Below are 16,214 nucleotides of genomic sequence, written 5' to 3'. Positions count from 1 at the left end.
ACCACAGGATGTTTTGTATTTTGTGTCTTGATTGTATTTATTATTTCTGCTATAGTCATTGGATACAGAAAGGTAATGGCTCTGAGCACTATGGGACTTAACTGCTACGGTCATCAGTCCCCTAGAACTTAGAACTACTAAAACCTAACTAACGTAAGGACAGCACACAACACCCAGCCATCACGGGGCAGAGAAAATCCCTGACCCCGCCGGGAATCGAACCCGGGAACCCGGGCGTGGGAAGCGAGAACGCTACCGCACGACCACGAGATACGGGCAGGAAAGGTAATATTTTGAAGTACTTTCGCATCATCATGTTGATAACTGTGGCCTAACTAAACGAAATAATTTATAACACCAAAAAAAACAAAGAACGAACAACAAAGATTTAGAATAACTACTAATATCAACCACGGCCTAATGGAAGCACGACGAAACAAAGTACAGAGGATCTTGTGTATCTGGAGGAAATGAGCTTGGTGGTCACGTGATAAACAAGGGGCGGATGACGCGAGCCGTGGAAACTTTGTTTTCGCGAAACCATGTGAATTGGCTTTCAACTGCGAAATTACAGACTATGGACGCTCCTACAATTAACTGTCATGCTATAGCTGTGTATTTAACTCAATAAGCTAAGTACCTGGTTCAAAGCATTAACAAGACATAACTATTAAACATTCAATTACGAATTATATTGTAGGTGCTCTTCGTAGGAGTTGTTCGAGCGCTGATTTATTTTTTATGGTTCGTAAGCAATGGAGTAGTTCTCACTACACCTTTGAAGTTCGGATCCAAGGATGTTACACAAAACGTGGTCGACGCATTGTCAACGCCGTGTATTGTGGTAGTGAGAATGTCAAACAAGGTGTTTTGTTTAGCAATTAATGTTTAGCCTGTGCGTAATGTTTCTTCTTTGTATACTAGTAATGAGTTCGCCATAAGCACTCATCGTCATATAATTTGTTTCGAAGGCTTGTAATTGATTCAGTACGGTGCCGACAACAGCAGACGACGAAATGGAAAGAAGAAGTTTTCGATGATGATTACAATCCTAGTAAAGAAACGAGGGAGATGATTTGATTACAAAAGAATAGAATTGCAGGAATATGTGGTTATTGTTGTTGTTCGTAGGGTTCATATCGTTAGTGGCCGGCATATGCATCACCCTTAGTGTTCAGTGGTATATTTTTCGTAGATATTTACAAACTCTTCCTTACGTCGGACCTCCGGAGACAACAGAAGCAGATCCTTTTAGACTTCCACAGGTGTGTGAAAGTACTTTTGATATATTTATATTGCCGTTGATAGAAATTTGTTCAATTTTATCATATGGAGGCACACACCCTATGCATTGGTAGAATGTGTAGATCTTCGATTGTGCATGTATTCAGTAAAAATGACGAGTTTTGCAGTATCCTATTGAATATGTTTCGCGATAGTTTTTAACTGTGTCTGCTTAAACAACGTTGATCATTTGAACAGCAAACTTTTATTTATTCTAGGAACACAGGGCAAGATTTTGAGTTGTCTAATTATGGCAAATTCTTCGTAAGTCTCTGCAGTAGTTTAATTTGTTGTGTATAAGCTGAGCAGAAATGGGTGTGGTTCTAATTTCTGTTATCTTTGTAGAAGAAAAGCTAACAGTTAATTTTGTCATTTGATGAACTATGTCTAAGGGTTAAGTAATGTAGCAGTATGTGCCCATTCTGTCTTTATACTATTTTATTTTATCTTGTGGTGGCTTGCTAAAGCCTAAGCAGTTAGTGTGGCCTCTCCGTTTCATGATTCATAATTTTCTTATTGTGTAATATTTTTGTGCTGGAAATTTGGGAAAAATGATCTTGGCAGAGCCTCCATTATTTTGCTAAGTTTTCCTGGAGTTACACTGAACGTAAGAACTATTGTCATAATTTCAGTAATTTTGAGTTAAAATTTCGCACAATAGTATATGCAGATGATGTGAATGCACTTCCCCTTGACTCTTTTCTTTCTTCCTCCATGCACAACCCCCCCCCCCCCCCCCCGCCCTCTCCTAATGCACAGAATTGGATTTAAATGAGTATACATTTTGTTTACTTGTTTGTGTAAGTATTTCATGTGAAAGAGTAGTAAATTCTCTGTTCTGAAACCCTACAACATGAAAGTTTGCACCACTGAGGCATAATATGAACTTTTATTTTCTTAATTCCAATGGAGTGAAAGTAGCATTTGACTACCTGTTTGCTTTCAGTAAGTTGTCTGATTTATCTTGTTTATGATTGCGTTTCAGATATGATCCTGACTCAGCAGGAGGAGTTCAGAAAGTGCGTTCTGCCTTTGTGTATTTGGTTTTCACTCTTATGTATTAAGTTTCCCAAATTGTATGTTAAACACTGGTAGTTTTTGTTTTCTTAATGGGAATGTCACATAGTGGTTGAAAGAATACTGTAGAAAGTCAAGTAAAATTGTCTCCCTCTATTTTACATATGGTATGAAAACCCTGTATACTCTTCTTCTTGTCCTATTTCACATTCTGTTTAGCAGTACTTCCTTATTACACTTGTTTATACTTGGTAAGAAGGCCAGAGGAGTTATTCTTATGTTGTATTAGATACATTTTCAATACTATGTGGGGTTACTTGTATTTGTATTCTCCAACCATCTTCCTCCTATTAATTTTACCCCTCCAGAAAAATTCCACTCAATTATTTTGTAGCTAAATTACCAGCAGAAACATATGTGGGTGAGTGAACAAGTGATTGTCATGTCCTCAAATTGTAGTGAAAATTAAGGGAGGAGATATTGTCTTAGATGATTTGTGTTACACAATTTTATTTTAACTCTGCAGTAAACCTTTTGGAACTTAAAGTAGGTCACTGATGCTTACTGTCTGAAAACTTTCTTCCGTAAGCGTTACTTTATCAGGAATATAGATCGATCTATCACAGCACTCCTGAATTTGTAAATGAAGACAGGGTGGAGATACTGCCACACTCAAGCTTAGTAGTTTTCTTTATAGCAATATATTTTTTATTGTTTTATATTAATATTTTCTGAAAAGTTCAATTGTTGGCTACCCTGGCTGATGTATTTGACTATTCAAATTTCATCATTGACTCATCCTGGATGGATTCTTAATGCACTGTAAAACTTCTGAAAAGTAGATTATTTGGAAGTGGTGTTCGTGGATCATGTGGCTTAATTGGAGTGTTTGATACCACACCACTGAGTCAATCACACACTCACATTTCAAAGTAGCCTCAACCTTGGAATATGCTACAGATCATCATGTCACCACATCTAAGATTTTGTATTCACATTTCATGGCTTTGTAAACTTACAACCAAATGTCACCTTCCAACCTAGACCTTAGGCCTACTTACCATTCTTTGCAATCTCTGTCCCAAAAACTAATACAGATATGAAAGAAATATAGTCAGTGCTCTTTTCTCTTTCTGTTTGCACACTATGTTGTCACATCATCATTATGTTGAAGAACAAAGCTGTCATCTGGTAGTGGTACCTTCAGTTGACCTGTGTGCATTATGTCTTTTGAGAATTTTCTGTTTGTCTCCAGCATTACCAGAATGATTGATTTCAAAGAGTTCTATACATTTAGTGTAGTTTGGTTTTTAATTTTTGTGCCTTATTAACAGTTATATTTGTGTTACACCAGATACATTTTGGGTCAGCTACTAATCATTGTCAATAAATTGTGAGTGACTGAGGACCAGAGATGTATAGCTTTTTCATGTTCTGAAACATTATTGTTGTTTTAGAACTGGCTCCATGAAATTCATCAAGCAATTCAGCAAAATTCACTTGAAGATTTTGAGCAGACAGCGCAATAAGGATATTGTTAATTTCTGGCTTAGCTGATGATTTTTCAGGTTTTAAGTTACGACTAACTCATATTTGGGAATATTACAGGTTTTTATGCAGTTAATGAAAAGTGCCAAAATCCACTTTTGTACTTGATCACCGAAGTGTGTGCTCCACTCCATTGTGATGTCATCTAGCCATGCTACCTTGCCAGCCATACAAATATTAATAGCTGCATTCGGTTCTTCCATGTGAAAATACTGTAAAAGTTCACTAGTCTCCATTACCTCTGCATGTACAATTTTGTTATATGACTTAGATTTAGGATGGTCCAGTTCACCATTATTTACAAGTTGACAGGCACTCTAGTCTGGTGTTACATTTGTATATTCTTTTCTGATTGGTCAACTCAGGTGCTTGAGACGACTCGAAACTTCGTGGTGGCTTGTGCTCAGATTTATCTCCTCCCATCAATTTACACAAAGCATCATTCTTGTTTCTTCGATATCACTGTTAATAGATCTTCTCTGACTGACAAGGTCACTTCACTAAAAGCATCATTATCAAGGTAGTTTTCATGTTCATGAGTTTCTGAAGTTAGATCCTATTTTGTATTGTGATTTGCAGCCTGATGGGATTGAGACATGGAAACAATGCTTCAAAATGTTTGCAGAGTTGTCTTATGATTCTGGAACTAGTTCAGTACTAAGGATGCTGTTGTCCAGTGCAGTGGTGAACTTCTCCCAGTCTGCTTTCTTAAAATTATACCATTTTCAAAGAGGAACTGTTGGTGGTCGGATTGCAGAATACATCTGGCATACAATAGGATGGTGTTGTGTGTGGGTAATTGCCTCTTCCACTAATTTCATAAATAACAGATATTTGTTCACTCACAAAGATGAGATCAGAATGACATCATCTCTATCTTGCACTGTTGAATGATGCTTGATGTTTATCATGTAGCAGCTGAGGTCACATGGCACTGCCATATTGTCGATGGTGATGTTAAGTCACTAGGCTTATCACTTTCATTTTGGAACAACAAGATCCAAATCGCTATTAGTTTCATGATGCATATTAAATCACAATTCTGGTCATGACACTCCTGACTTAGTAATTCTTCCGTGTTTGGTGACAGTCCATCAGTATTGATTTAGATGATGGTCAGTTTTGGCTCTGAAAAGAGCTGTTTTTTATAAACAATGTTGATCACTGAATTGCTTGTAGAGTGCTGATGTTCAGTTCAGTACCTGAATTTGTAGAGCTGGTACTGATGTATAGGCACCACGTGCAGGAGTCAGCTTTACCCCCAGCTGTTATCTGAGTTTTAACAAAAGTTATTGAGAAAGATCCAGCTGCATTACTACAACTTGTTTTCAGGTGAAATTCGTACAATCATGTTATAATACTAGTTCCTACATTAAATGTAGGTTTTCACCTACTTCAGTTAAATCTGTGGAGTATTTATTGGTGGGATTACATACTCTTAGCCTTATACAAATCTGATGTTCAGGCTCGTGCTAGAGTATTACAAGAACATAATGAATGTGCTTGTAGTTGTATGGGACATTCTCATCACACATTCTTCAAACATGATTTTTTAGCAATTTTTGCCAGGTATAACGACTGATTTCAAGAGAATCCCTTATTGGAATTCACTGATCAACTAGTGTCCATTTCAAGGAGGAAGAAGACTGCCAATTGCAAATGCATAAGCCAGTGATAGGAATACACACTCACTTTGGGATCATAAAAATCATTATGCAGAAATGTGTTCATTCCACTTAAGCAGCTTGTGTTCACCAAATACTATGTCAATTGTGGTGATAGAGCTTTGACTACTTTTCATTGACATTCTTTTCTTATATCTTGTAGCAAGAGGTTAAATCATAAGCTGCTTTCTTGAAAAAATGCAACAGTGGACAAGAACCCAGTCATTCTCAAACATTTTAGAATAACTGTTATCTAATAACTTGATACTGCTTATTAAGATATATTGTACCACCTTAATTCCTGTAGTTGGCATCTTCACTAACACACAGAATCATACTACTTCTATTACTGCTCCTGCTGCTCTGCTGCTATGACTATTTAGATTTGAATTTTCTATGGATTTACCAATTTATTTTTGTCAAATCCTGAATTGGCTCCTTTAAAAAAGTCTGTGGCTTACTTCGTTTGCTTTGAACATAGGACAGATGACAAAATCAATGCAAAGTACAACCTTATACTGGCTGTACTACTATCTCCTCCTTGGAAATGAATGTAAAAGTTAAGGAACAACAATGCAATGAGCGTACAGCAGCTCATGTAGTGTAGTAGTTTCAGAACATGCTATTGTCGTAAGCACTCATTTTGCCTGGGTGGGCTAAATTGTTTGCTGTTATGTCAATTATGATGACAAAAACAACAGTGGCAGCAGCAGCAAATAAAAAGACAACTACAAAAACAACCATCACTGTAATCTTTTGTATTACTATTGAATGATACTGGATGTTTGTAATCATTTCGTTTGTGTAGTGTATACTGCATTATATGTCGAATACTGAGGACTGATGTTGTTTCAGACAACAGTGGAAAATAAGGGTGGGTTCCAGTTTCCTTACCAACAACTCTTCATTACTCCATCACTATCATCATTTGCATATACAAAAAATGCTGCCAAAGAGCTGCTTGTTGCATGTATTAGATAGCAATTCCCACATGTTAGCCCATCGCTCTCTTTCATTGACGTTCTAGCCAAAGTAATGTTCTCAAATATCTATAACATTTTTTAAAAAAGGTTTACAGAATATAATGCTGTCCTTTAGGTGCTTATCAGTCATTTGATGTAACTGACATTAAACACTCTGTCCTGTAAGCCACTGAAATCAGTCTTTTCATTTGGTCTCCATGTTCAGTTCACAGTTTGGACATGTGTGCAACAGAAAATATCATCTGATCATAATCCTTAAATAAAGGTGATAACTGGGCACCCCAGTACATTGTTTTTGCTTATTACGGGAATTTTGTCAGCTTCCTGTTCTTGTTTCATAATTATTCAGAATAAGTCATCAATAATTCTTTATACAGTACTCTCATTTAATCCAAACATACCAATCATAAAATATCCTGCCCTTTACTATGTATTTTCTTATATTTCATTCATCAAACATCGTAACCCAGCATGCTTCTACTCCATGTTAGGTTACCTGAATGTTTAGTAAATAATGCTTCTAAAAGACCTGTTTGTCGTAATACACTTGTAGTGAAGGGAAAAATGCTATTTCTCTTAACTATATTGAAACAGAAGAGATGTCAGTGGATATTTTCTTATATTTTAACATCGTTACATCATGTAATCTAAATGTGAAAAACATTGTCTAACTTTGTCCATGATATTAGTAAATACTGTTTCATACATTTATCCTTATATTTATTTATAAAGCATTGACGCTAGTTGGTGTTCTCGTGAACCTATATTGTTATTTGTCTCAATAGGGATAATTTTTAAGGTGTAAATAACTGCATTGAGTAGGCTTATTTCCAATGTCGCATAGTGAGAAGAGTAGGCAACCAGTGAAGTGACAATCTTGACAGTTTTACTGAAACCATAAATTCTCAGTGCCAGTTTCATTCCGCTATGGACACAGAAGCTGAGAAAGAACTATCTGGAACATGTCATTTTCTGCCCCGAGATAAGTATGCAACAAAAATGTCATCCTGCCACAGACGACAAATGCACTATCTCATCAAAAGTATTAGTGGACTTAATAGGGGATGTGTCTACTCTTCTCCTTTGTAATAGCTTTGAACTCTTCTGGTGACACTTTAAATGAGGTGTCTGAATGTCTGTGGAGGTATGTCAGACCATTCTTCCACAAGAGCCAAAACTAGAAATGATAGTGATGTTGGACACTTTGGTCTGAAGCGAAGTCATGTACTGACTTACGCAGAAGGTGTTCCATTGGGTTCAGGTCAGGAGTCTGGGCAGGCCAGTCCACTTCAGGCATTTGATTGTGCCTCACAGGTGCTGCTTTATGACAGGGTGCACTGTCATGCTGACATAGTCAATCATCATCTCCGAACTGTTTGTCTACTTTACACAGTACACAGTGTGCACCTCCTTATGCTTTAATGTTTTATTAAGTACAATTAGGGGACCACACCCTAACTGTGAAAAACACCGCCATACCTTAACATCACTGACTCTGTACTTCACTGTTGGCAACACACATGATGGCAGGTAATGGTCTTCAGGCATTTGCCAAACCTAACACTTACATCAGGTTACCACAGGGTGTAGCATGATTCATCACTTCAAATAATTCGTTTCTAGTCATTCTCTGTCTAGTGGCATCACTCTATACACCACCTCAAGCCTCCCCTAGTAGTGACTAAAGAAATGTGTAACTTATGAGGAGGTGCTCAACCATATTACCCCATCATTTTAACTCCCTACACACATTCATTCTGAGAGCTGGACAGCTGGTAGAACTTTAGAATGCACGAGTGATTCCTTCTGCTGATTTCATGGAGTTTTTACAACCATCCCCCGCAGTGCCCGACAGGGACAAGTCCATTGAAATTGTTCATAACTGATGACTGTATTCAATACAGAACCTACATTGGATTCTCATCTCCTCAGAATCAGTTTATTGAGATATTTATTTACCCCTTCTGCGTCAACTGGTATTAGTATTCATACAAGAGGCGATCTTGTGTCAAAGTATGTTGCATGATCGTTATTGATGAAGTCATATTTACTGAGTGTGCCAATAGTCATGAACTCCCACCCATTTCCCCTCTCCCAGTAAACAAATGTCTCGCACTGACCCTCATTCATGTCCCCCCCCCCCCCCCCCGTCCCCCATCAAACACCAGTCTATCACTCCACCTCCGAATAACTGCAATCCCACCACAACACTTGTGTCTCACTCTATCCATCACTCACTCTGTCTCTCACCAACAGTCGCACAATCACACCTCTCATCCTCCCACACACTATTGCGACACACCTGTACATACATCCAACTTTCTTCCCAAATACCCTTTTGAGATCCTATAACTATGCTCTAATCTTTAAGTGACACTAATAATACCAATTTGTTCCTGTGCTCGACAAGTTAGCTTTGTCACTACATATTCCAGTGCTACATTAAAAAGAAGTCAAGTAAGTGTACACCATTGTGGATACCCAATGGCTCTGACAATATTTCTGAAACCTTTACTGTATTGCAGTGGCATGAGTAGGACTAAAAAATGTCTTCATTAATGTTGACACTAATCGTGTGTACTGTGAAAGTGACTCGTTCCACCGCACTTCGATGAAAGAATCGTTCAAATGATCTATGAAACATGTAACTAACCAACCAACCCACTTCTCACAAAATTCGTTCCATCTACGGAGTTCCGTTTCTATTCACACCTTATAAGCTGCTTTAAAATTGTAGAATAAGTGGTGTGTTCCAATTACAAATACAGTTTCTTTCCTTAGATTTGTCTCAGATCGAAAACATGATTTACTGTCGAGTTATGTGGGATAAATCCATATCAATATGGACCTGTGTCTCTCGGAACGATTGGGAGGTGACTGTCAAATAGGAGGGTAGAAAAAACGTTATATTTCGAGTTTAGATGTGCCATTCCTCGGGAAATTTGGTACTCCATTTGATCTTGTTGCTTGTAGTCATAGAAAATGGAACCTTCCTTCTGCTATTATGGCATAGAAATCTGGTGCCACATACCCCTGGAAACCTGCCTATCCACGCCACGCAAAATCGCAGCTGTATTGTGTTCCGAAACGGGACCAGCACACTATTACACCGGTGCTTATAACGTTTCAGTGTGTGATTCTGTGTACAAGGTGACAATTACTAAACCATATAAAAGACGTAAATTAATCATAAACTGCGGTGTGCACACACTTTATTCACCATGTAAGCGTCGCTACAGATATTCGGATGTAGATTATGATATGGCGGTTTTCAGTTCAGCAATGGTTTTGGGGTTATTGCTGTATACCTTGTCTTTAATATAGAACCACAGAAAAGAGTGGCATGTGTTCTGAGCCGGAGAGTATGGCGGTCAATCGAGGCCCATGCCTGTGGCCACCCAGTATCCCAGAGTCAGAATGAGGTCCCCAAAGTGCTCTTGCAGGACATCAAGCACTCTCCTGCTTCGATGGGGTCGAGCTCCGTCTTGCAAGAACCACATCTTGTGAAAATAAGGGTCACTTTGGATAATGGGGATGAAATCGTCTTCCAAAACTTTTACGTACCGTTCGGTAGTCACAGTGCCATCCAGGAATATCGCACCGATTATTTCGTGTCTGGACATCGCACACCACAGAGTCACTCGTTGAGGGGAAGAGACGTCTCGATCGCGAAATGCGGATTCTCAGTCCCCCAAATGCGCCAATTTTGCTTATTGACGAACCCATCCAAATAAAAGTGGGCTTCGTTGCTAAACCAAACCATGCATGCGCATATTAATTCCCATAGTGCCCCGCCGCCAACCGTGCAGTTTGAACGTCGTAACACAAACCGTCCAGAAGATATGGTGATTTTATTTCATATAATTCAATAATTGTCACCATGTATATACAGGGTGTCAGGTAAGACGTAACACACGTTTTATTTCGTGAACGGTTCCAGATATCGAAACGAGGCTTATCGCAGTTGATAATATGCGGAGGAGCGTGTAAAGTCTTATTAGTGGAACCGTATAGTTTTCGTAACTGCATTCAATAGCTTTTGGAAAGATAAATTCATATAGCGCTTGTTAATATTGAGGTTGAAACCTTTTGGAAAAAAAACGAGAAATGTCCAAAAATTGGAAAGTAATGTGGTCAGAGTCGGCTATTTTGTGTAAACACTGCCAAACGAATCACTCAAGCCAGACTCCGTCGCTATATGCAGCGAGACAGGCCTGTGCTGCTAACATGGGAACGTCACGGTAGTTGTCAGCAATAGAACAAAATTGTTTTTGTTTTGTTACTGACTAGAAAGAAAAATTCTTTGTCAGTGGAGGGAGGAATAAGTGGGGCGATAATGAGTTTTCCCTTTCTGCTATAGCCCTCCATTTACGTATCGCTCTCAAATTGGTCACAATACATCAGATGGGTTTGTGTTTTGTGGTGTAGAAGTGTGGCCAGTGAGGCAGACAGTAGCAGTGAAGCTTACAAAGGAAGGCTACGACGTTGGGATCACAGATTTCCTTCAAACTTTGCACACCTTCAGTAGGACATTAAAACAACATAATATACTAGCAGTAACGTGCCCTACTTTGGCACTTTCTAGAAAACCGCAAGAGAAGTTTTACGCGTATATTATGTAACTGATCTATCTGTGCGTAGTTGCCGGGCGTTGAGAGTTCTTGGTGATGAAGTGATTAGCGTTCCAGCTACGAAATACGACCGTTTATGAAGCGACGGTTCGACTCCCGCTCAAACTTAATCTTTAATCTACATTTTTTCATCACAGGTCATATTATTAAATTTGTAGGATATCTGAGAGGTAATATAGTTAATAAAACCACGTGTATTTGCATGGTATTGGACTATTTACTATTTTAATTAAATTTAATTATTAGAACTGACATTTTTTATACCTGTAGACAATTAAATTAAGAAACACATACATGCAATCTGGTAAGGTGAACTGTTTTGCACCTCGACGCTTCGAGCTGTGGACAAGCGGCAGGCCCTATTTGGCAGTTAACCTGCGTAGCGGTGAGACTTTGCTGATGTACCAAGAACGGATAGTGTAGGTGCAGTTTTTTTAATATCACACAATTTACACTTGTACTACAAAAATGAAGGTTTCAGCGGAATTTGAACCGTCGCTTCATACATGTTTGTCTTACGAAACTCGAACGCTAACCACTTGACCACCACGAGCTCTAACGTCCGGTACCTGCGCACAGATACGTCAGTTACATAATAGACGCGTAAAACTTCTCTTGCTATTTTCTCACAATTTCCAGAGCAGTACACGTTACCACTTGGACATCATGATGTTTTAATGGCCAGCTAAAAATGTACAAAGTTTGAAGTAATTCCGTGATCCCAACGTAGTGGCCTCCCCTTGTGAGTGAGGGATGAAGCTATGTAACTAGTGGCTGATTTCACGGGAAGCAGCTCTCCATCTTATCTACCATCACCTCCAAGAAAACGAACGAAATTTCCAGAAGGAATCTGGCTTATGCGTGCAAGATATGGACAAAACAACCAAGGGATAAAGATGTAAATGTTGATCTTCCCCGTATGTGTCTTCCTGGATTAGCAATTGGTATGACACCGCGCCTGAAAATTAAAACAGTGTTGGCACAGAAAAGGAAAATTAAGACCAGGATTGTGTTACAAAACTTTGAAAACAGGCTAAAACGACGTCATTCGTCAAACCCAAAAAAATCTGTAGGATATGATAAATCGTGAATTACGCGATCATTTTATAGCAAAGAGACAGGAAAACGCAATAACAGATGACTGCACATTGCGACTTTGGGCACTGAAAATAAAGAAATGATCCTCACAGTTCAGTGCAGTTCAAAGCTTCCAGCTCGTGGGTAAAGAAATTTAAAAGTAGGAATAAGATTTTCTCTCGCAAAATAGCCCACACAGTTAGCAAGTGGTTGGTTGAAGGGGATGCCATTATTCAACAAAAAGCTTATCATTCTGTGAGAGAAATCACGTCTCTCACCAAGAAAAAGACATCTGTCACCAGATCAAATAAAAATACCAACCAATCAAGATTTGGTAACAAGCTACGATCTAGACGGACTCTCGCAGTGAAGGGAAACGAGCATGTCTTTGGTGTGGTTGGATCCATATCGGCAACCACGCACTCTTCTATTATAATACCTGGGATTGTGATGGATGGTACGTCGCTATCTCATGTGTGTGTCCTTGTATCGGAGCCCATCGGCCTTTTTCCTACAAATATGAATATAAATTTGCCGAACATCAAGACGTTTGCTAGGAAATCTGCTAATATGACGAAGAGCGATTTAATAGTATTCCCATAACAAGTATGTGGCCAGATATACAAGATAAAAATTAAAGCCCTTCTTTTGGTTGACACGTGGGCAGCCAATAGATATGACGAACTGTACTACTCTGCAGTTCCTAGAGGGGCTGAATTAATCAAGAAGTTGACTGCAGCAAAGTACACAGGCACTGCGCAAGCTGCCCACATTTTCTTTGTCGGTCCATACAAGACTTTTTGAAGTTTATCACAGATACAATTATAGTATCTTCTGACAATGACGTTAACATATGGCGTTGAGACCAATTCTTACGCCTTCAATCGTTGTGTATATCCAGTTCTCGGCGGCACGATTCTCCAACTTAATCAACTTTGCCTTTTTTCCACGCGGCTACAGTCGCTACTCCAAACACTTCCCTACTGTATTTGAGACACTTGGATTACTTCTTCGAAGAACAGTTAACGGAAGAGTGTTGCTGTGAGTAATGTGACCAACCTGCTTTCATGATATGTGCACACTGCGAGAACTGTCTATGCATTGACTCTGCTGTTATTGCTGACTTGCATTCTTTTGTGCTTCCGGTAGTGTACTCCAGTAAGTAAACTCTGTGAGACAGTGTTTCATATCATACTATTGACTGTTTGTCTTAAACAATCCTTTTGCGTAATAAATCACTTATACTTGCAGTATTCTCATCGTAACTGTGACGACTAGATCTCCTGGTCTAATGGTCCAAATCAGCCACAATTTTTATGGTGTATGTCTATTTTGTTGCTCTATTAACTGCGCTATGTATGAATATAATACGCTACAACACATAGTGACCTTCCCTTGTAAGATGAAACCTCTTTGCCTTTACAACACAGATACAGGCTCAGCTATAATTTTTTGTATGGAACTACAGCATATGCTAGCTGCTGGAACATCAAATGGGGCTTAGGAAAACGATTTCATCATGTGTGTGTACATTTCCAGGCAGGGGCGGATACAGATTTTTTTGGGTGAGAGGGGACGGGACACAAGGTTCAGAAGGGTGAACATGTCACTATAGGCTTTGTAAGACTAATTTTAAAACACACACACACACACACACACACACACACACACACACACACACACACACAGAGAGAGAGAGAGAGAGAGAGAGAGAGAGAGAGAGAGAGAGAGAGAGACATATATATATATATATATATATATATATATATATATATATATATATATATATATAAAATTTGGTTACAGTCTTAATTTTATCTTACATATGATGCAATGGAAGTTCCCCCTCTTGTTTCCTGCAGGAGATATCTAACACTTCCTCAGCGGTCATCATTGATGCAATATCTTGATGGATATGCATTAGTGCCAGTCCATTTAAAAGATATGTCATCCTGCCGCGAAGATGGGCCTCCAGATGGCGTAAGGTTGAGAAAGAGATCTCTGCAGTGCTGACTGTTACAGAAAATATTCACCACAACTGACACAAGGTTCTAATATTTGGCAGCGCCGTCTCTCTTTTATAGGCATCAACTGGAGACATATTTTCGCCCATTTGTAGCCAAATTCATAGTTCTCTGTTCAAAGCCGCAAAACGAGGGAAATCGTCTTTGTATGCTTCATCAGTTTGCAAAACATGCCCTATATCTTTATCACCAAAGTTCTGAGGCAGCAATTTTTGTAGATGTCCAATTCCTTGTAGCTAAAGGATCTAAGTGAGATTTCATTTAACAAATGACCGAGAAAAGGTATGAACCATTATAGACGGTAATACTCTTCTGCCGGTTGTATCTCAAAATTGGATCAGTTGGTCTGTTAAAAGCATATCTCTACATCGCTACTTAAACGGAATGCCACCTTTAAGCATTTTCGAAAGTTCTCCAACTATTAGTAATAGGAGGGGCGTTTGAAAAGTCCGTGCAAAAATAAAAACTACTTACGTGTTTGGGGTAAACCTTTTTTATTTTTCGACAAAGTCTCCTTTTAGACTGATACACTTTGTCCAACGATGCTCTAATTCGTCGATCCCTTCTGAATAGCCAGCCACGGTGGTCTAGCGGTTCTAGGCGCTCAGTCCGGAACCGTGCGACTGCTACGGTCGCAGGTTCGAATCCTGCCTCGGGCATGGATGTGTGTGATGTCCTTAGGTTAGTTAGGTTTAAGTAGTTCTAGGCTCTGGGGGACTGATGACCACAGATGTTCAGTCCCCTAGTGCTCAGAGCCATTTGAACCTTCCGAATAATAGGAATTGTCCAAGCCTGCAAAATATCTATTAGTTGCTGCAATCACCTCCTCATTTGAATAAAATCTTTGTCCCTCCAGCCATTTCTTCAAACTGGGGAACAAACAGTAGTCTGAGGGAGCCAAGTCTGGAGAATAGGGGGATGTGAAATGAGTTGGAATCCTGTTTCCATTAATTTTGCGACCACAACTGCTGAGGTGTGTGCTGGTGCATTGTCGTGATGGAAAAGGACTTTTTTGCGGTACAATCTCCGGCATTCATCTTGCAGCTCGGTTTTCAAACCGTCCAATAACGATGAATAGTTTCCAGATAGTCAATGAGGATTGTGTTGTTGTGTGTTGTGGTCTTCTGCCAGAGACTGCTTTGATGCAGCTCTCCATGCTACTCTATCTTGTGCAAGCTGCTACATTTCCCAGTACCTACTGCAACCTACATCCTTCTGAATCTGTTTAGTGTATTCATCTCTTGGTCTCCCTCTACGATTTTTACCCTCCACGCTGCCCTCCAATATTAAATTTGTGATCCCTTGATGCTTCAGAATATGCACTACCAACCGATCCCTTCTTCTAGTCAAGTTGTGCCACAAATTTCTCTTCTCGCCAATTCCATTCAATACCTCCTCATTTGATATGTGATCTACCCATCTAATCTTCAGCATTCTTATGTAGCACCACATTTCAAAAGCTTCTATTCTCTTCTTGTCCAAACTATTTATCGTCCATGTTTCACTTCCATACATGGCTACACTCCATACAAATACTTTCAGAAACGACTTCCTGACACTTAAATCTAACTCGATGTTGACAAATTTCTCTTCTTCAGAAATGCTTTCCTTGCCATTCGCAGTCTACATTTTATATTCTCTCTACTTCGACCATCATCAGTTATTTTGCTCCCCAAATAGCAATACTCATTTACTACTTTAAGCGTCTCATTTCCTAATCTAATTCCCGCAGCATCACCCAATTTAATTCGACTACATTCCATTATTCTCGTTTTGCTTTTGTTGATGTTCATCTTATATCCTCCTTTCAAGACACTGTTCATTCCGTTCAACTGCTCTTCCAGGTCCTTTGCTGTCTCCGACAGAATTATAATGTCATTGGCGAACCTGAAAGTTTTTATTTCTTCTCTGTGGATTTTAATTCATACTCCAAATTTTTCTTTTGTTTCCTTTACTGCTTGCTCAATATACAGATTGAATAACATC

General features: G+C 39.1%; 1 protein-coding gene across 3 annotated transcripts in view; it reads left to right on the top strand.

Moving 5' to 3' along the window:
- Positions 1-799: 799 nt before the first annotated feature.
- LOC124722846 (PDZ domain-containing protein 8) overlaps positions 800-16,214 on the top strand; it is a 233,602-nt gene continuing 218,187 nt past the window's right edge. The window contains exons 1-2 of one of the 3 annotated variants that reach the window (XM_047247971.1): positions 800-865; positions 972-1,265. In XM_047247971.1, coding sequence (XP_047103927.1) covers positions 1,107-1,265 — 159 coding nt within the window. In that variant the 5' untranslated portion in view covers positions 800-865; positions 972-1,106. Of the gene's footprint in view, positions 1,266-16,214 lie in introns of all 3 variants that reach the window. The other 2 variants (XM_047247972.1, XM_047247973.1) reach the window with 2 other exon arrangements.

This window comes from Schistocerca piceifrons, chromosome X, assembly GCF_021461385.2.
Source record: "Schistocerca piceifrons isolate TAMUIC-IGC-003096 chromosome X, iqSchPice1.1, whole genome shotgun sequence".
NCBI lineage: Eukaryota > Metazoa > Arthropoda > Insecta > Orthoptera > Acrididae > Schistocerca > Schistocerca piceifrons.
Note: the sequence above shows the minus strand (reverse complement) of the source record. Positions and strands in the feature narration are given on the sequence as shown.